The sequence below is a fragment of the Anopheles gambiae genome, chromosome 3 (genome assembly GCF_943734735.2).
Source record: "Anopheles gambiae chromosome 3, idAnoGambNW_F1_1, whole genome shotgun sequence".
Taxonomy (NCBI): Eukaryota; Metazoa; Arthropoda; class Insecta; order Diptera; family Culicidae; genus Anopheles; species Anopheles gambiae.
Window position 1 is genome coordinate 27,877,200 of NC_064602.1, and position 20,895 is coordinate 27,898,094.

General features: G+C 46.1%; 1 protein-coding gene across 3 annotated transcripts in view; it reads left to right on the top strand.

Annotated features, from left to right (window-relative positions):
- LOC1280136 (protein son of sevenless) overlaps positions 1-20,895 on the top strand; it is a 25,143-nt gene continuing 4,248 nt past the window's right edge. Inside the window, exons 1-20 of one of the 3 annotated variants that reach the window (XM_061653662.1) lie at positions 1-155; positions 4,235-5,570; positions 9,028-9,147; positions 10,090-10,230; positions 10,344-10,508; positions 14,298-14,498; positions 14,589-14,718; positions 14,804-14,910; positions 15,028-15,254; positions 15,344-16,367; positions 16,441-16,611; positions 16,702-16,797; positions 16,868-17,335; positions 17,430-17,546; positions 17,613-18,453; positions 18,807-19,164; positions 19,256-19,808; positions 19,903-20,121; positions 20,191-20,684; positions 20,769-20,851. In XM_061653662.1, the coding sequence (XP_061509646.1) occupies positions 5,460-5,570; positions 9,028-9,147; positions 10,090-10,230; positions 10,344-10,508; positions 14,298-14,498; positions 14,589-14,718; positions 14,804-14,910; positions 15,028-15,254; positions 15,344-16,367; positions 16,441-16,611; positions 16,702-16,797; positions 16,868-17,335; positions 17,430-17,546; positions 17,613-18,453; positions 18,807-19,164; positions 19,256-19,808; positions 19,903-20,121; positions 20,191-20,684; positions 20,769-20,851 (5,626 nt within the window). In that variant the 5' untranslated portion in view covers positions 1-155; positions 4,235-5,459. Of the gene's footprint in view, positions 156-2,892; positions 3,880-4,234; positions 5,571-9,027; positions 9,148-10,089; positions 10,231-10,343; positions 10,509-14,297; positions 14,499-14,588; positions 14,719-14,803; positions 14,911-15,027; positions 15,255-15,343; positions 16,368-16,440; positions 16,612-16,701; positions 16,798-16,867; positions 17,336-17,429; positions 17,547-17,612; positions 18,454-18,806; positions 19,165-19,255; positions 19,809-19,902; positions 20,122-20,190; positions 20,685-20,768; positions 20,852-20,895 lie in introns of those variants that run through there. The other 2 variants (XM_061653663.1, XM_061653664.1) reach the window with 2 other exon arrangements.

A 20,895-nucleotide genomic window follows, 5' to 3' on the forward strand; every position in this document is an offset into this window, starting at 1 on the left:
ACTTTGTTTTGATCTACCCCCTCTCACACATATATCGAGTGAGTGAAGTCCGAACGGTGGAGGTGGTCACTGCACACGAACGAAAGTCACGCGAAAATTTACACACGAAAAAAGGTGAAACTGCAGACTGCGAATCGCAACACAGAACGGCCAATGTAGGTAGCACCAGTGCGTGCAGTAGTGTGTTTTTGCAGTGTGTGGGTGTGTGATTACAATTTAGCAGCTTTTGGGTTAAGCACAAGTCGTGGGGCTGCTTTGCGACGGCATTTTGCAGCAGGCAGAATACAACAGCAACAACAACAATAAGAGCAGCAGCTCACAGGCGCGGCCCATATAGCGTACGGGATTTCCCCGTGTGTGGCGTATGTGAATGTGTGTGTGTTGTGTGTGCGGGTACGCAAGGCAACAGAAGAGCTACTCGAGAAAATGGGATCCGTTGTCTGTTTTTTATTCCGTGAAAGGGTTAATTCCGCGAAAATTCGTTAATTACTGTCAGCACTGTCCAAAGGCAAGCAACAACTTCCCATTGCTGCCTCGCTCTACCCCCTCCGATAAAGGTTGTGCGAATTGTCCCCGAGAATTGCCAGAAGTTTGCGATTCGCCCCGTGATCGATTGTGGTGTAGTGGTGGGTGGTGCCGTGGAAGAGACAACCGTCTGTCCGTGTGTGTGTGTGTGTGGGAATAATTTTGCCATTTGCTTTGGAAAAGAAACAAAGAAATAATGTTGGAAAAAACGCACAACGCACAACGATCGAAAAGGAAGAGAAATTAGAAGAAACGCTCGGTCTCATGGATCAGCATCAGAAGGGCGAAAGAAAATCTATCATTGACCGTGCCCTTGCGTGTTGTTGGTTGCTGTGCTGTGTTGATCGATTACCCCGTCCCGAAACTGTGTGTGTGTGTGTGTGTGCGTGTGAGTGAGAGAGCACGCGCGTGTGTGAGTGTGGATGTATGTGTGTGTGCTGTTATTTATCGAGGCAATTGTGAATGCGTCGGTGTGTGCTTTATTTCTTTTATTTGCTATTTTCTACACTCCCTTCCTCTCCCCCGAAGTGCAGGGGATTTTTCTTCGAGTGTTTCATCCCCCCCCCCCCATTGCCGAACAAACCACCACCCAAGAAGAAGAATACTATAGAACGCAAATCATTGTAGTAATGGCGGTGTGTCGTCGCACAACACGGGAAAAGGCAATAAAAAAACAAAAGGAAAAACGGAACAAAGTTTTTTTTTTTGTTGTGTCGTGTCTGTCTGGATGAAAGCATACGGAAGGCGATACACAGTTGAATTGAGTTGTTTTGCTCGCTTCTTCAACACCACAGCAAACCGGGCCGAACGGGAAAATTCCTGTTCCTGTTGTTTCTGTTTTCTCACGAGAACAGACACACATAGATGCACACACACACACTCGCTGTTCGAATGGTCAAAAAAAAGGAAAGGATATCTCGACCGAGTAGCGAAACTGTGTCTGCTTCTTGCGTTAGAAAGCAAAGTGCACAAAAGATGGAGAGAGGGACAGAGAGAGATAGAGCGCACGCGAAAGAGAAAGAGCGAAAAGCAATCCCTCAACAAAAAAACAAGTGCGCCTGTGTGTGAAGGAATGCGCGAGCAACACAAAAAAGAACACGGAGAGTGAAAGAGAAAAAGAGAGAGGGAGAGAGAGAGAGAGAGCGACACCGACTCTTAGCTGTGCGTGCGTGCGTGCGTGCGCGTGTGTGCGTTGCAAAGAATCGAATTCAACCTTTACTGGTCGCGGGCGTGAAGATGACAGACAAAAGCAAGAAAAGGCTGAAGGGGGTGGGGGGTGGTGTGGTGGAGCCCGTTGTAGTTGAAATGTGTTGTGTGTAGATAATAATAATAATAATCGTTTCGTGTGGTTCGTGTGCGGGAAAAAAGAATCAAATTAAGATATGGGGTAGGGGGTGGGCCAGGAAAAAGCAAACAAAAAGAATAATATACACTAACAGTACGAAAAGGGGGGTACGGAGAGGAAAACATACGCGCGACGACGAGAGGGCAAGGAAACGGAAAAGAGTTTTCACGCGTTTAATCGGTTTGGTGTGTGTGTGTGTGTCGCGTTTTGTACTGAATTTTGGAGGATGGGGGAGAGCTGTGGGAAGAAAAACGTTTGTTGGAAAGGGCGGGGGGGGGGGAGTGGAGAGGGATAATGACGTTGGGCGGTGGTGGTGAGTGATCAATTTTACGAGGTATATGAAGGAAGCAAAGATCTGTCTGGCGTGTGCGTGCGTGCGTGCGTGCGTGCGCCTACTTACACACCGCCGTGCCGTGTCTGATGTTTGTCTCTTTGGTGCAGCAGCTGCTGCTAAACGTCGCCCATTCGCTCTGTTGGTGTGTGTGTGTGTGTGTGTGAGTGCGACAGGTTTGCTGCGGGTTGCTGCGACTGTGTGCTTGATGTGTGTTGTTGGAGTGAATAAGAGTTTTTTTTGTTTGTTTTGCGGAAAACCCGAGGCGACAGACAGAACGCGAAATAATCGAAGCAAACAGTGTGGGAATGTTCGCTGTTTTGTGTGCCTGCGTGAACAATGTGAACTTACAAGAAGCTTGCTCGAAACATGGGATGCGTATTGATATGTGTGTGTATGTGCGTTTGTGATGTAGCATAAGGAATTAGAAGTTTTATTAGAGAGAGAGAGAGAGAGAGAGAGAGAAAGGAGAAACAGAGAAGAAAGAAGAGGAACGATCGGTTCCCCCGGTGTGCGTGTGGGTGTGCGCCGTTCTGCCGTGCGCGTTTGTGAGCCTGCGAATGTGTGTGAGAAGCGAGCATTAATTGTGTGTGTGTGTGTGTGTGTGTGTGTGTGTGTTTGAGTGTATTGAGTGTGTGTCTGCTAGCTGTGTTGGTTCGCCCGTACGGGAATACGAGTTGGTGAGAAATAGCACAATTTGGAAGCTTGGGAAATGTGTATGTTTGTATTGTTTTTTGTTGATTCTTCTTCTTCTTCTTCGTCTGGGAAAAGTGCCTGTGTGTGTGTGTGTCTATTCATCTTTTATTGCGCATATCGCATCAATGCGAAGAAGACCCGTATGCTCCGTCATATGATGGAATTTGCGTTGCCAACCTGCAACCACCCCCTTTACCTCCCTTCCTCCCAACCCTCCCATTATGCAAGTACAATCAAAACCGTCATCTTCCGTCTGCTGGCAGCGAGCGCACGCACACAAAATGGAACGCGCGCCTATGTTTGTGTGTGTGTGTGAGTATGTGCTAAGAGCAAAAATGGTTCGCCCTGGCTCTGTGTGTGTGTGCGCGCGCGTGTGTATCGATGTGTTGTTATTGTTGTTTGTTGTGTCGAGCTCCTTGACCGTGATAAGGGCATCCATTTAAAAGTGATGCGTATCGGTGCGAAATGCGGTCTGTGGTTGCCGTTTTCATTGCGCGTACGGCAGGAAACAATTGCCGCAACAATTGCGCAAACAATAGGGGGAAAGAGCGCTGAAACTGAAGCTTGCTGCGAACGGCAGCAGCATGAAAAGCTGCTCTGCTGTGCGGTGTGACGTGTTCTTTTGTGATTCTTGCGTGTTCCGTTTGGCGTTGTGTGTTAGAAACACGGCAGACTCCGCAGCAAAAACCACACATGTGCAAATGTGGTTTGTGCACATCGTGTTTTTCTTTTCTTCTTCTTTGCGTCCGTCTCATTCTTAGTCTCACTGGGAGAAGAAAGCAAAGAAAAAAAGGCTAAGCCAAAAGACGGTAAAGACACACCCAGCCCGGAGACGTGTACTACGTGTAAATGGTGTGTTCCTCCATAAGAAGTGTGCTGCACATGTTGTTTGGCTGATGTTGCTCGTTTCCTGTTATTGTTTTTGTCTGGACGCATCGTTTTCTCGTCCCTCGGAGGCAATGCCAAAATGCCTAAATGCCATGTATGTGTGCGAGGTGCATTGTGCTATGATTACACATTTAAAGCGTTCGTGTAGAGAAAGTCGTGTGGTGATAGAAAATCAATGCTGAATATTTTTCAGTCCCCGGACAAGTTGCCAATAGTAGGCTGTGTCAGTTGTGAAGCTATTTGTTCAGTGGTTGGCAATTTTATCGGCTAATTTAATAATTAGAGGGCTATTTGCTTATGGAAGGACACGGTTATCGAAAAATGCTTATTAAGGCTTTATTTCGAAGTGAAATTACATTAAAACCCCTTCGATAAATTCTGAACAGTCGTAGTTAATCATCGTTTTCTTTCCATTTTCTATTCTCGGCGCCGAACACCAATAACCCCAGCACGGAGTGAAAATGTTTATCGCCGCAACAATCAATAACAGCAAGCTGTTCAGGCTTTGATGGCGCTTACACCAGCCGCCTCACCAGCACCACCAGCAGCAGCAGTATCAGTAAAGGTGTTGTCAGTGTTGCCATCGTCGACGTCGTCACTGCAGCTGCCGGCGACCATGGTGCAACGGGTAGTAGTAGTCGCCACTGCCGATGCCACCGCTGTCGCCGCCGCCGACTCCACCCTTCACGGATGATACAGCCCGGACGGACGGACGGACGGACGACGACGGATGAGGCCCGCCCGAAACGGACGATGACGAGGGTGCCGGTGCGCCTCCTGCCCGTTGTGTGTGTGTGTAGTGTTTTGCATATGCCGTTGTTGTTGTGTTGTCCTTGCTTGTTGGTGATCATGTTACAGCAGTGCCGGTTGGGGCCACTTTCTTCTTGCGCGTAAAACAAAGCCTGCCGAGGATTGCACATACTCACAACACTCTCCGTCTATCTATCTCTCTATCTCTCTCTGTCTGTCTCTCTGTCTCTCGCTGTACATCTGTGTTCCCGCTCCATACTGCACCGGATTCATAGTTCGGAAAACTTCACCCACTTGGGAGTGTTGTGTGAGCGTACTGACGAAACGCCGACAAGTGTTTGTGCATGCGCGTGTGTGTATGTGTGTGGGACAGTGGTCCAACATTCCGGCAGTCCCGGGTGTGCGCCGCGATTAGCGAAGTGATTTGTGGTCACCGTTGTTCCTAATAGAAAGGAAGTCGACAAAAGCCGGCAATCGTGTGTGCGTGTTTGTGTTGTGGCACATTCTGATCTGAAAGATATCGGCGAAAACGAAGCAAATTAAGGTGATTTGAAAGTGAAATTTAACTAGAAAAGTAAAACAGTACCAGCGGAGGTGGTGGCTCGTCCTGCACCAAGTGCGGCGACTGGCGCAGAGAAAGAGAAGGCCCGTGGCATGTTGTGTTGCACAGTGGCTTAGCAACCGCGGCCAAATAGCCTACTCTAAGAGTGTGTACTGGTGCCACCACTTTGTTGCACTCGCCAAAACAAAACAAAACAAAAAAGCGGTCCGGTTTGGCACACGTCTTGGCTGGCAGAAAGAAAGAAAAAAAAACCCAGCCACAGCATATCCTGCAAAACATAAAGTACGAACAACGTGTGCGTGTGTGTGTATATGTGTCGTCTGCCCGGGTGTACGCACTGGTCCGGTGCCGAAGGCTAAAGCATGTTCTCTGGCAGTTCGCATGTATCGATCACGGATGCGGCTGATTACGATTTCGAGAATGCGGAAAATGCGGCCAAATGGAGGGGCTTGTTCATCTCATCGTTGCGGAAGGTAAGTTTGCAAATCTATGGATCTGTACTAATCGTTGGTAAGATGTCACAAATTACTGTGAAGTGAAGAGAAAACAAAAATATTATAGGTAGAAACAATTAGCGACAAAGCGCTATGTACGTTCGTCGCCTACTAAGATGTCTGTTTACCTACGTTTGCTGCTTCGATTAGTGTAGCTTGTTTATTTGATAACTGTCCAATAATTAGGTTTTTGTTTTTGTATTTTTGTTCTTATTGGCGCAATTTTGTTTGGAGGCTCTGGTATTCCTAGTAATTTGCTAAATTAATTAAAAAAAATAAACAATGTTTTCTGATTGACTCATTAGCATCAGATTTTGCTTTGGCTTTGGTAGTGATGCAAGCTAAAAATGAATCATTATTATTCCAAGTGCTACTAAATCGAATCTCTCTCTTTCTCTGTCTCGCTCTGCGACTCGATGGAGACGCCTTATGACCCACCGTCGCCCGTAGATCAATCAATTGTTTTTTAAACAAACACATCTCGCTCCTGTGACTCATGGACAATTCTGACAACATACGATTGTTGTGTTGAGTCAGTGCTCTTCGTGCAGGTTGTGTTTGTTTTTTTTTGCGTCCGCTGTGTGTGTGTGTGTGTTTCGTTCGCTATTCGTCACACACGCGGTGCACGGGCGGCGGGATTGCAAAACACATATCTCTGTGCGAAAGTGAGGCAATATTTTGTGTTTATCTCCACATGGTTCTCGGCGGTGGTGTAATGGTGGTGTTACTGAGGGGTGGTAAAGGGGTGAAGGTGCTGTGTGAGCGGGCGCGTTAAGCAGTGGTGTGGCTTATCAAGCCGTGTGTGACGAAAAGGGTTTTTTATTGTTTTCCGCGTTTCCCACCCGGTATGTGTGTGTTTTTGTGTTGTGAAAGGGGAAAGCGGGGGGATATTGTGATGTATGAGACACACCGAACCTGCTGGCACTGCTGATAGTCGTCTCGGATACCGATCGATACCGATTGTGGGATTGGTGCAGGGTATTTTTTTTGTTGTTGTCACTTTTGTTAGACGAAAATAATTGGCACGTTAATTTGCAATCGATATCGAGCTCGAAATGATAACAAGACAAAACGGTACCGAATGGAAGACAGTTGCAGAATCAGATTTGCTCAAAAAGGGGAAGGGAGGTGGACTTTTACAGTGCTTGTCGTTAAATTTTACTTCTAAAGCCCGCGTTACAGCTCCAGTGAAATTGTATGTTAAATGTTGAAGTTTTCTTATATATTTTATTCAATTTTAATCATAATATGATTTATTGTACTCCAATAGTAAGGAAATTCAATTCCTCAACTATTTAGACTGTGAAACATACTAAAATAAGAAATTAAATGCATTCCCTTGTGATAACCCCGCTTTGATCACGGTGTAAAAATAATGCTCCACGGGAAATCACTAGGGAATGCATTTAATACATTCTTTCAATGTGCTGTGCCATCTAAATTGTTGGAATAGATTTGAATAATCTTTCTTTTAGTGTGGAAAAGCTATTTTTTAATAAATATTTTATATTTAAAATAATTCTTCAGTTTTTGCCACGTGGTCACCGTAAATCAATGTTTGGCTCTAAAGCATCAATTTTGGATTGTAATAGCTTTCTTGACCAAGTTTAGCCCTTATTTCTGAAATTGTGTGCTCCAAATTTTAGTCAATTTAGGCGACATAATTAATTATTTAGATGACAAAATTTGGAAACACAGGTATTCCCCGATATACGCTATTCATGCGGATGCAGCAGCGTTATTTCGAATATAAGCGTAACTTTCAAGGCTGTCAAATGACAGTTAAATTTCATATATTTTTGCTTGCTGCTGTGGTAGGTTTAGCTACTAAATTAGTTAATTGATCTGATTTCAACTGAAAATTACAATTTTTTTTCTTTTTAAAATGGTTTTTTAATTCAACCAAAAGTTGATTTTATTTAGCATTTGACAATAGATGTGTCAAATTAGTACAATTTTGTCAAAGAACTGTAAATTTTTGAAAATATATAGCTAATAAATAAATATATGTATAGCGTATATTGGAGCGGTCGGCCTGTGGTACAGCCGTAAACTCGAACGACTCAATAACATGCCCGTCATGGGTTCAAGCATAGAATGGATCATTCCCTCCGTTGCAAGAATTGACTTTCTAGCTGCGTGGTAGTGAATTAAGTCTCGAACGCCTAAATAAGCCGGCTTGTCCGCGTAGGACATTGCGCCAAAGTAGAAGAAGTATATTGAGGAATATCTCTTTATTGAGGAATAGAGTTTCTTTAGACCTGGGGATGGTGGATATCGATGCAATGCAATAAAGGCGGTGAGTCGATAGAGCCATTTAGCAGTCCAACGATAAAAGATCACTGTGCATTGCGTCTCCTAACCGAGAGAGGCTCAAGGCCTAGAAGACGCCATCGCGCAGCATACGGAGGAAGATTATTGCGATCCTGCCAGATGAGTAGGTGTAGGGCATATCGCGTGAGCTTTCGTTGAATCGCCTCAAGTCGGGCTCCAAACTACGCACCAATATTCCAGAACCGAACGAACGATACTGATGTAGACAAGATTTAATGCACATAGGATTGTGGATATTTCAAGATATAGGCCTAAATTTTACAGGAAAATAGCTAAAACGTATCCTCTACGACGTGTACAGAATGATTTTCAAAATATGGTTCAAACAACTGAGCACTTTTTAGTTCATAAATCATGGCTTTTATGACTTAAATCATGGACACTTTTCCTAAATGTTCCTGCTACAAATAAGCATACAGGAAAAACGGGGCCTAAGACTGAGATGGACACTCTTCAATTTGTCGTTCGAGTAGCACGAACATACTGGTCTATACAGGCTTTCCATACTTTATTCAGTACCAAGCAGCCGGATAGTCACTCCTTGCTAAGGGCGACTGGACTCATTCTAGGATTGAACTCACGAAGGGCATGTTGTTAAGATGTAGGAGTTGGCGCTGGCCCTGTGTAGGTTTAAAACCAACTCTAGGACCTAGCATCTGATTCAGTTCCAGTACGGATTATGTAAAAGTTCCTGGAATTTATTTGTGCGCGCATCCTGATAACCTCACAATTATATTGTATAACCCTGTAACCGGGCCAAATTAACTAGTTAACTCAAATTGACGTTTTACAAAATATACAAATAATGTTAAAACTCAGATTTTTTCCATAAGTTTGGTGATCAATAAAAGAAAAAAAAATCAAAAAGAAAAAAATTAGCTAAAAATACACACCAAATTAGGCGCAACTTTAAACTCTTTTGAAATGAGTGCTGTAGGTCAGACAGACAGACTTCAATTGAACAAAACAATTGAACAAGTGTACAAAACACACGTTACATAAAAGCAACATTTATCCTTCTTCTTGCGTTTCTACTTTTCCCTTGCATCTTTTCTAATTCATTTCGTTTTTGCTAATTTTCTACCCATTTTTCTTCACGTAGGTGCTCGAGCAGGTGCATCCTTCGCTGCAGGCCCGGGAGGATGCGTTGCTGTACGTCGAGAGCCTGTGCCTGCGATTGTTAGCGACACTGTGTGCGAAGCCACCGCCGCACACGGTAATGGTAAGTACGAGTACCACCGACCGACCGCCAAAGAGCGAGCGAGCGAGCGAGCCTTTCCACCGGGCATCAGCAGCAGTGTGGCAGCTTCCGTTTTCCAGCTGGGGTGATTGTTTTGTTACGCGCATATCATGTGAGATGGGAATCCGGCGCCGCGGGATCCGCCAGTAGCGGTTGATGTTTTTTTCTCGTTTCTTTTTGCTATGCATATGATGCAACAGGGTGTCGTGTTTGATGACCTCCGGATCCTTCCCTTGTGTGTGTGAGCGCCTCGGTTGGAGGCAGTATTGTGCAACAGTAAAATTGACATTTAAAGAGGAATTGTTTGCAAGGTGTCGGTTTGTGTTTTGCCAGCAGCCGGCAGTAGAAAAAAGGGAGGACAGGAGGAACACTGTCATCATCTCGGTTGCTTCTAGATTTGTGTCCTAATTGACATTTCCTACCGCTGCTGCTACATTCTGTGGCTGTGAAAGAGGCAAAACTTCAACGCCTCTTGGTTTCCTTCCCGGAAGGCATCGCCGGGTTCTGGAAGAATGAGCATCGTACATGGACCTACATTCCCCTAACGTCTAATGGGTCAGTTTTGAAGGGATAACAACAACACGATAGCAGAACTGAGTTTTACCGGGTTTGCACACCGGCAAGAATGGCGAAACACACATATCCTTCCATCCTCCGGGAGGCTCGCTTTTAGTTGCTTTTGTTTTCCGTGCCTCAGTTTGCTGCCCTCAAGAGGAGTCCCTCCCCCCACCCCTCTCACATATATGTCCTATTCGTTTGTAACGACACACTGCTGGGGAACGGAAGCGCTCGAACCGACCACCTGTAACCGTGTGTGGCCATCATCTCTCGGTGGAAATGTGGAGCCTGCGGTGTGCAATAGTTGTTCTTCTTTGTGTTTTATTGATTTTGATTCTCATCCCCATTCCATTCCACCGTTTCCAGGACGTGGAGGATCGTATCATCCGTACCTTTCCGACCCCGATCGATAGGTGGGCACTGGGGGAGGCACGCGAAACGATAGACAAGTCGAAAAAGAAGAAACCGGTGCTACCAGTTGATCGTGTGCATACGCTACTGCAGAAGGTTTGTAAAAGCGGGTTCAGAGAGGGGGGCAAAGGGATGCAGCAACATGTTGGATTCTAAACTTTTGCTTCTTCTTCTTCTTCTTCTTATCGCTTTGCCCCCGTCTGCTTCAGGAGGTGCTGCAGTACAAAATCGACAGTTCCGTATCGCTGTTTCTGGTGGCCGTGCTCGAGTACATATCCGCCGACATCCTGAAGCTGGCCGGGTACTATGTGAAGAACATACGCCACATCGAAATTACCCGCGAGGACATCGAGGTCGCCATGTGCGCTGACAAGGTTGGGCCGAATGCTTCTTTGTCGTCCGCTATCTCTTCCACTTTTGCTATCATGCCTTTCTGTCTCTCTCTCTCTCTCTCTCTCTCTTGTCTGTCTTTTTCTTTCTAATTATTTCGATATCTCTATCTATCTACCTCTACCTCTACTTCTATTCTCTCTATCTCTCTTTCTATCACTTTTAGTTTTCTATGGTGTGCTTAGTGTTGTTTGCTTTTTCCTTTGTTTCTTTCATATCTTAAACATTTGTTTTTTACTTCTATTTTCAAGTTACTCTTTATCTAATGTTATTTGTTTTTTTGTTGTTGTTTATTTGCTTTCATTTCTTTACTTTTACTTTATCTTGCTGGCGTGTTTCCTTTTTTTCTTAATAACATTATCTGCTTTGTTTTTTTTTAATATATCTTTAAAACAAGCTTTACAAAGTTAGCTATAACTATGAAATTTTATCTTCTTTTTAAAATATCAATTCTTGTAAACTTTGAAGTTTCTATTGAATTGTTTTTCTATTTGTACTATATTTTGCTGGCATAATGTTTTTGTTTGACGATTTTTTAAACACTAACACACACATACAAGACACACTTACACACGTACTCACATAACGATGCCGTATGAGTGTAATTGCAGAAAAAAGCTATCTAATCCCCAAAACACCATCCAAGCTCTCTCATGCATACATTTCTCGTCATTCAACTAGTCTGTTGTGTTTGTTTATTTATCGATTGGCTTTGCTTTACATATGTACATAAAGCCCGTTGCAAGACGGGATGAGGAAAGGATGTGGTGTACTTTTTTTTTTTAGATCTTCACTTTGTAAAGTTTGCTGCTGCATAGAATAATCGAACAGATCACGTCTACTTGTAACTAATTGAAGCATTGTTATTCTCTGTTCTTTGAGCTTTGTTTTAACTTTAGCGGGAGGATGAAAAGTAATTAGTAAATGCTTTCATCGTACCACACATGGTTTATGGTAAACAATGTGTTTTCTTACAAAGCTTGCGATGGTGGCGTGCAAACACTTTGTCTGTTGGTATTGTCGTTTAGCAAACTATAGAGTAGCTCGAGTTACAACTGCACGTTGCTTCAATGACAAATGGTAGAGGTTCTGCTAACAGCGGAGTGATTATTGTACCTTTTGTTTATTTTTAACTGCCATCATCAATTGTAAACTCATGCGGCGTTATATTACAACGATAGAGAATTTTTTGTTTTTTTTTTCGTGATTTACTTTATTATAGAGTAGCAGATGATCGTCAGAAGATTTCGCGAAAAGACAAACAATTGGAAAACAGATGTTGTTTTTTGTTTAGTGTTGCGGTATATATTCTCCTTCGGTTTTGTGTGCAATAATGAAAGTTTTTCGTATTTCTATTTTGTGTTTAAACACAACACCAAACACTTTTTCTTTATTTATTGGTTTGCTTTTTGATTCCACTCCACTTTTGGGCTTATCAAACCGATTTGTTTTTATCTCTCTACAGTTAATTTCTCTGATTTCTGAGTTGATTTCTTTGTCTTTAATTTGTTAAAAACGATTAGTTAAGTTTGTCTTACGAAGATCCTGTAAAATGTGGCTGGATATTAGTTTCCGTTTCAGTAATATTGGTTTATTTAGTTGATGTAGAAATTCCTCCTATTTATAAAAAAACATTTTTCGTTTATTTCACTTTTCAAGCTAAATTCGTATTACTCCTTACACCTCTCAAACTGTCTGTTCTAAGTTTACTATATGTGAAACAATGTTATTTTACGTTTTTTTCATGCTGTCCCAACAAACAAACAAAAAACTAAACTAAATATGCATTCAAATCTTTGCTAAACAAATCTGCAATTTTGAAAAAAAAAAAAACAAACAAACTGCACAACAATAACTGATTACAAACAAAAAAAAACGCGCTAAAATAATTCTTCCGGAACCGGCTTGAATCGGTTCGGCGTTCCGTTCACAATTCAAAACTCAAAATCCAATCAAAACAATACAAAACAAAAAGGTGGTACGTAGATTGTCCAATTCATAATTAAGTATTTACATTATTTTACGACCCACTTCCCAACCATCCCATATCACGATATTATAAACAAGTATATTGCTACATATATACTGCTCTCTCTCTCTCTCTTTCTCTGGTTCGTTTAGTTGAATGTAATTCAACTAATTAAACAGTGTTACGATGTGTAATCTCATCCTTCCATTCCTTCCTTTCAAACTGTTCTCAGAAGGGCTAGAGTGTTTTTATTGCATTTTTTTTGTTTGTGTTGTACATAGGTATTAAGAAATTAGTCAATTCAGAGATCTGGATCCGGGATCTTCTGAACTGTTTTTTAACCTCTCATATTTGTGAGTTCGTTCAAAGTAAATGAGTCGTCATGCATCACGATTTTATTTGATCCCTTTTTGTTACCGTTGAAGTCTTTCTATTTCTTCCATGTGTTTGCGTATCTTTTACAGTAGAAGTAGTAGTATTAATAATTAGTAATAGTAGTGTCGATGCGGAAGTAGCTATTGAAAATATTATTATTCTCCACTTCTTTCTGCCAGATGAATGCGTGGGCAACATATCCTATTTCATATGGTTGATATCAATTCGATCCCGTTGAGTTGATACTTCATTTAAATTAGTATTTTAGCTTATCTTTTAAGAATCTGAATGGAAATGATCAGTAGCAGTGAGATTATTCGAATCGCTATAATAAATATAATAAATGCATTTTCAGTTATCTTGTACTAATGCAACAGTTAGATTACTTTTGTATTGCCAATAATATGCTGCGTTGAAAAGTTACCCTTTTATTTTAAACTTCAAAACATTTGTATGTACGTAGTGTCTACCTTTTTTTTAGTGTACCTAGTGTAAGTAGCTATTTTCAAATTCTTGTTAAGTTCTTTGCAATTTACATACATTTCTTCTATCGAATGTGTTCGTAACAGCAGCAGACCCTTGGATGTATCCTTTTCCATCTTTGGTTTAAATGTTTGTCCATCTATGTACCAACCAATTCAGCAGGGAGTTGAAAAAAAAAAACAACAGTCAGTTAAATCCCTCTACACTACGCAGATATGGCGCTATGTTAAACATGCTACATAATCATGTTTTCACACCACTACGTTGGGACTGGCTATGCATTTTAGTTTTGTTCTTGTTTGTTCACTTTACGTTGGTTTGGTTTAATTTATGAAATCTTAGTGCATTATTCTGCTTTAAAAACAGCCAGAGTATTTCATTTCTACTTTATTGTGCCACGAATCGCATTTATAGATCCGCTGCTTGTGTTAAATGTAAATTTATAAAGCATGCTTTACGTTCTGAAATTGATCTATTTTTTTAACAAGTGTGTGTTTTGTTTTTTTTTATTTAGGATTTTTATACCTTTACATTTGTGTGTCCTTTCCCACAGTGTACATCATTTTGACGATCATGATCATCTGCAAGAAAGGAAAAAAAAGACATTCGCTATGGTAGATTAGATTGGTCGTGTTTGCTTGAAATTGGTTTTAAATTCTAAATTCATTACCTTAAATTGATATGTACATCCTTGCTCCCTCAAAAAAAAAAGTCATCAATTGTGCAAATGATCGTTTTGTTGCCATCGTGTATAATTAGTCAGTGATAGTGTATTTAAAAAAAGCCCACCCATCCTTCCACCCCGATCATATCATTTCACCACCCACCGTATGCTTGCTTCCATTGCGATGGACGTTTTGTTGTTGGTTTGGTGCATTGCGTTCGTGGCCGTTTTATTGACCGTTTGTCCGTTCTGCTTCTTTCCTCCCTCGATCGATCGCACCAGGTACTGATGGACATGTTCTATCAGGGCGAAAGCTCCAACTCGATGGCACCGAGTCCGCTTCCACCGACGCCCCGCGCCAGCCTCAGCTACGAGGAGGTCGTGAAGGAACTGATCCACGACGAGAAACAGTATCAACGGGATCTGCACATGATCATCCGAGTATTCCGGGAGGAGTTAGTTAAGATAGTTAAGGATCCAAAAGTAAGTGGATGGTCGGTTTTTTTTTTCTCCCACCGCGGAGGGCTCCAAGAAAGAGCAATTGGGTAAACTGTGTTGTTGTACATTTCACAGGAGCTGGATTTAATATTTTCCAACATAATAGACATTTACGAAGTGTCGGTGACGTTGCTGGGATCGCTCGAAGATGTGATAGAAATGTCCCAGGAGCAAACGCCACCGTGTATTGGTAGCTGTTTTGAAGGTAAGCTAGTCGGATGCCAGCCTCAATGATGCTTCGTTTTGACTGAGAATAATGGTTTTATGTGTGTGTTTCTTTTCCTTTGTAGAACTGGCAGAAGCGGCTGAATTCGACGTGTATGCAAAGTATGCAAAGGATATTACATCGGTGACGGCGAAGGAAGCGCTAGCCAATTTGTTAGCCCGACCGGAGGTAGTAGTTATCGATCCGAGCTTTCTCTCTCTCTCTCTCTCTCGATCGCTTTCGGAAGACTTTCGATCGGCTGAAACATTTCGCTAAACCTCTGTTTTATCTTCTCTTTGTCTACCGCAGGCCAGTTCACTGATGTCAGCCGGGCATGGTTTCAAGGAGGCGGTCAAATTTTACCTACCAAAACTACTATTAGGGCCCATCGGGCATGCGCAGTTATATTTGGATTACATTAAGGTTTTACTACAGCTTAGTCCCTCGCAGGAGGATAAAGAGAGCTTTGAGCAGGTGCAAGGGTTGCTGAAACCGCTGCAGTGCGAGCTGCAGAGCATTTCATCACTCCTGCCGAAGTGAGTGATCTCTTCACGCTTATTTTTGCATTGCATTGAATTGCTTATTAATGTTGCAACTGCTCTTTCCATCCCCCCCACCCCGACAGAGAATACTTTACGCGCGTGAACAGCCGTGCCCGGCGGCAGTCGGCGATCGAGAAAACGCGCGACCTGCAAAACACGGTCGAGCACTGGGACAAGGACGTGGGCCAGTGCTGCAACGAGTTCATCCGGGAGGATACGCTCGCGAAGCTGAGCTCGGGCAAGCGGCAGACCGAGCGGAAGGTGTTCCTGTTCGACGGGCTGCTGGTGCTGTGCAAGGCGCGGCGCCAGATAGTGCCGGGCAACAACTACGACTACCGGCAGAAGGAGCGGTTCTTCATGCGCAAGGTCGAGATCATCGACCGGCCCGACACGGACGAGCTGAAGCACGCGTTCGAGATTTCGCCCCGCGAGCAGCAGAGCGTTGTACTTATCACCAAGAACGCCCAGCACAAGAACGACTGGATGGCGGACCTGATCATGCTGAACACGAAATCGATGCTGGAGCGCATACTGGACAGCATCCTGCTCGACATCGAGAAGAAGCATCCGCTCCGGCTGCCGAGCCCGGACATGTACAAGTTTGCCGTGCCGGACGGGCCGTCGAACATCGTGCTGGAGGAGCGCGAGGGCACGGGTGTGCCGCTGATCAAGGGTGCGACACTGTGCAAGCTGATCGAGCGGCTGACCTACCACATCTACGCCGATCCGATGTTTGTGCGCACGTTTCTGACCACGTACCGGTCGTTCTGCTCGCCGAAGGAGCTGCTCCAGCTGCTGGTCGAGCGGTTCGACATACCGGATCCGGCCGTCGTGTACGATCCGGCGGCGGAAAAGGAGCTGGCCGGCGACACGGACAAGTTCCACAAGAACTCGCAGCGGGAGGACTGGAAGCGGTACAAGAAGGAGTACGTGCAGCCGGTACAGTTCCGCGTGCTGAACGTGCTTCGGCACTGGGTCGATCATCATTTCTACGACTTTGAGCGGGACGGCGAGCTGCTCGAGTCGCTCGAACGGTTTCTGGAGACGGTGCGCGGCAAATCGATGCGCAAGTGGGTTGATTCGGTGATGAAGATCGTTCAGCGGAAGGTAAGCACAGTGAGCTTCTGGTGTTTATGTCGGTTTCTTATTGAATTTGTATTTTTCTTTGTTTCTTTTGCAGAACGAAAGTGAAGACAATCACCGGCAAATAACGTTCGCGTTCGGGCACAGTCCGCCGGCGATTGAGCACCATCTGCCGCTGAACGGTGAGAACGAGTTCAACCTGCTAATGCTGCATCCACTCGAGCTGGCGCGACAGTTGACTCTGCTGGAGTTTGAAATGTACAAGAATGTGAGTGAGAAAGGAAGTTGTACAGAGCCTGTTCTAGTGGAAAATGTGTTTTATTAAATCTGCCGTACCTTGGACATTTCCTCTTTGCAGGTCAAACCCTCCGAACTGGTTGGCTCGGTGTGGACGGGGAAGGATAAAGAAACAACTAGTCCTAATTTATTGAAAATAATGCATCACACCACTAATGTAAGTGTGCTACTGTGGTTTGTATGAGTGGAGCATTTGTGATTAATTGTCTGATCCATCCCCTCCACAGTTTACACGCTGGATCGAGAAATCGATCATTGAGGCGGAAAACTTCGAGGAGCGCGTCGCGATGGCGAGCCGCGCGATCGAGGTGATGATGGTGCTGCAGGATTTGAACAACTTCAACGGCGTGCTGTCGATCGTGTCCGCCTTCCAGGGGGCGGCCGTCCATCGGCTCAAGCTGACGCTGGAGGACATCCCGAAGCGCCACCAGCAGGTGCTGGCCGAGTGCCGCGAGCTGAACAATTCGCACTTCAAGAAGTACCAGGAGAAGCTGCGCTCGATCAATCCGCCGTGCGTGCCGTTCTTCGGCATGTACCTCACCAACATACTGCACATCGAGGAGGGCAATCCGGACTTTCTGCCCAACACGGAGCTGATCAACTTCTCCAAGCGGAGGCGGGTGGCCGAAATTACGGGCGAAATACAGCAATATCAGAATCAGCCGTACTGCTTAAAAGTCGATCCTAGCATAAGGGTAAGTGCGTGAACGCGCGGGGGCCATGTCTCTCTCGTAGGCCTGATGATTCGATGTTTTAACTCGCTTTGTTTTCGTCCCGTGCGTGCTGCAGAATTTTCTAGAGAATTTAGATCCTTTTAAAGGAATGAGCATCACGGAAATTCAGAACTATCTGTACGAGGAGAGCAAACGGATAGAGCCGAAAAACTGTCGCCAGCCGTTGAAATTCGTAAGTATACTGGCGCCGTTAGCGCAAGCAAACCGAGCCACTCACTAATCATATGTTCAACCGCAGCCCAAAAAATGGCCGGACATTTCGTTGAAGTCGCCCGGCATTAAGCCGTCGTCGAGGCGCAACAACAGCTCCGCCAACTCGTCGATGACGCTGCCTGGCACGCTGCCGTACAGCAAGACGTCCCTGCTGGCGAACAGTGACACGGGCGAACAGTCGCCGCCGGCCTCCTCCTCCTCGTCCGTGCACGACTACTCCATCTTCGCATCGGTCAACATTCACTCCTCCTCGTCCGGGACGTCCTCGCTTTCGTCGCTCTACTACCAGCAGCAGCAGCAACACCTACAGCAACAGCTTCAGCAGCAGCAGCAGCAGCATCACTCCGGTTTCTACCACGGCCAGCAGCAGCAGCAGCAGCAAGGTGGCGGGGTTGTCGCTGGCAGTAGCAGCGGCTCGTCACAGTACTCACATCACGGCAGTGCGCACCACCATCCACACCAGCAGCAGTACCTGCCGCATCACCATCCGCATCACCATCACCACCACCATCACCATCCGCATCACTACCATCCGAGCTTCTCGCAGTCGATCGCGAACCTGACGACGGCCGGCGGGGACAGCCAGATGGCGCCGGAGATACCGCGCCGCTCGGACAGTATTATACTGACCAACACGAACCAGCTGCTGGCCGGCAGCGGCTGCCTGTCGGAGAGCAGCGGTGGCAGCTACAACGGCGGCAAGCTGCTGCCCAGCCCGCGCTACCCGTCCGCCTCGATGACGACCCTACCGTCCTCGTCGTCCTGCTCGGCGGCGGGTACTTCCGGTGGCGGTACCGGCGGGATGGCCGTCGGCGCCTCCAGCTACTCGATCGGGGGCAGCCTGTACAGTGGTTCCAGTAGCGAAGGTAACACACATACACATACACATACACATACACATACACATACACATACACATACACATACACATACACATACACATACACATACACATACACATACACATACACATACACATACACATACACATACACATACACATACACATACACATACACATACACATACACATACACATACACATACACATACACATACACATACACATACACATACACATACACATACACATACACATACACATACACATACACATACACATACACATACACATACACATACACATACACACATACAGACACATGCTCGCGGCATTGAGTACCATTTTTAAAATTATTTTTCTTTCGCGTGTTTGCAGCATCCGGCTACGGTACTGCCAGCTCAGTGACGTCATCGTCGGCGGCCAGTATTGTTTCAATGTCGCACAACGATGCTACGGTGCAGCAGCAGCAGCAGCAAGGGTCGGCGGTGGTGATCCCTCATCCCGACATTCCACCGGCAATCAGTCCACGCACTGACAAACCACAACCATTGCATCCACCACCACCACCTCCACCGTCCCTGCAGCATGCAGCTAGTGCAAGTCCGGGAGCTACCGCGGGCAGCGGCAGTAGCATCGCCGGCTCCTCCATACTGGCCAACATGGCGGCGGTAGGAACATCCATCGCCAACAGTACTAGCAGTAACTTTAGACATAGTGCATCCAATTCTATCAAGTAAGTTCCGTGCACCACCTACAGGCCTGACGGCTGACAGGCCTCCATGGGTTCATTCCTAAATTGTTCTTTCGGTTTTTGTTTTTTGCAGAAATCAAAACTGTGATTTTACTTACACCATCCCGGGCGGTGGTGGTGGTCCCACGGGCAGCAGTGCGAGCGGCGCCCCTCCACCGCCGACCAATTCCAGCGGACGACCGTCGTCCTGTGAGCATTCGCCCGTCTATCCTTCCAGCCCGAAAATCCAGCTCCAGCATAATCATCCCACCGCGGGAGCGGCTCTGCCACCTGTCTGCCCGCACCACCATCACCATGCCGCCCATCATCATCACACCGATGCGGCGGCTGCGGCCGATGGTGGTGGGCCGGCGGCCAATTCGATCCAGTACAACAGCAGCGTGTCACCTTCCGCCAGCAACCACCATCCGTGTCACCTGTGTGCGGGCGGTGTGGACGCAGGCGGCAGCTTGTCGAACAATGCCGACATTGGTCCGACACCGATCTCACCGCACGTCAACGTACCAAATACGCACAATGTGCTACCACCCCCGGCGCCTCCACTACCTCCTAGGGCTAAGCGAAAAGAATCTTCCATGGATTCGACCCAGTCGTCGCAGATGCGGCAGGCGCCGGACGCACCGACGGTAAGGGATCGCGCAAACCTCCGCGGCATGGTGCAAGTAATAGACGGGGAGCGGGAATAATTGTTTGTTTATTTTTTGTTCTTCGTTTCCGCAGCTACCACCGAGAGACGTTAGTCCGCCGCCACTACCGCCTAGGATTTACACACAGTCGTCACACTACCAGTTCGGAGTGTCCAGCCAGGCCGGCACGACGCTGCTACTTAACTACACGCAAAGTCCGAGTGTGTGCGGCGGTGGTGGTGTCGCCGGTACCGGCGGCAGCAGCAGCTTTCCAATGGACAGCTCCAACTGGAACCATTCCTCATTCCATGCGGTAAGTGCTTGAGCGATTGTTTGATTGCGTACATTTATACTAATATCCGACTACTCCGCACTGCAACAGAAGGATGAATCGACGTCTTCGTCCTCGTCCTCGTCGACGCTAACGCGGGACAATTTGAACCAGCACAATCAGCACAGTGTCGGCGGCACGACGGCAAGCAGCAGCAGCCAGAACAGCAGCAGCATGGAGCAGCGGCTGCTAATGCTGCCCCATACCAGCACGATCATGATGCGGCGCAACTCGGCGATGGATCGGGCGGCGAAGGAAAACATTCCCAACATTGCCACTTCGAGCTCGCTGTCCGGGCTGTCGACGATCGCTGGCGGCAGCGCAGGTGGTGGTGGTGTCGGTGGAGCGAACGTGGTCCCGGGCGTTGGGGTCGGTGGCAGTGGATCGACAATGAACTCTAGCGGCGGTCCCAGCGTTTCCGGTTCGCTCGGCAGCAGCGGTGCGTCCGTCGGCAGTAGCCCGTCGGCGGTGAAGAACAAGTCGGTGCAGAACTCACCCATCTCGGGGCAGGCGCAGCAGCCGAATGTACTTTGCCGAAGGGCCAGGTAAGTCACGGTCAAAGTCACGGATTGGTTTTTGGATGGATTTTAGGTCGATTTAATGAAATATTTGCATTTTCGCCTTTTCAGTACAAACATTTCGCCCCGCTTTTCGCCCGGCGAAACGACACCAAAACTACCCCCCAAACCGAAACAGAACAGTATAAGTTCAGGTATGTGTTGCACGGTGTTCGACGGCTTTCGAGTAGAAAGTATG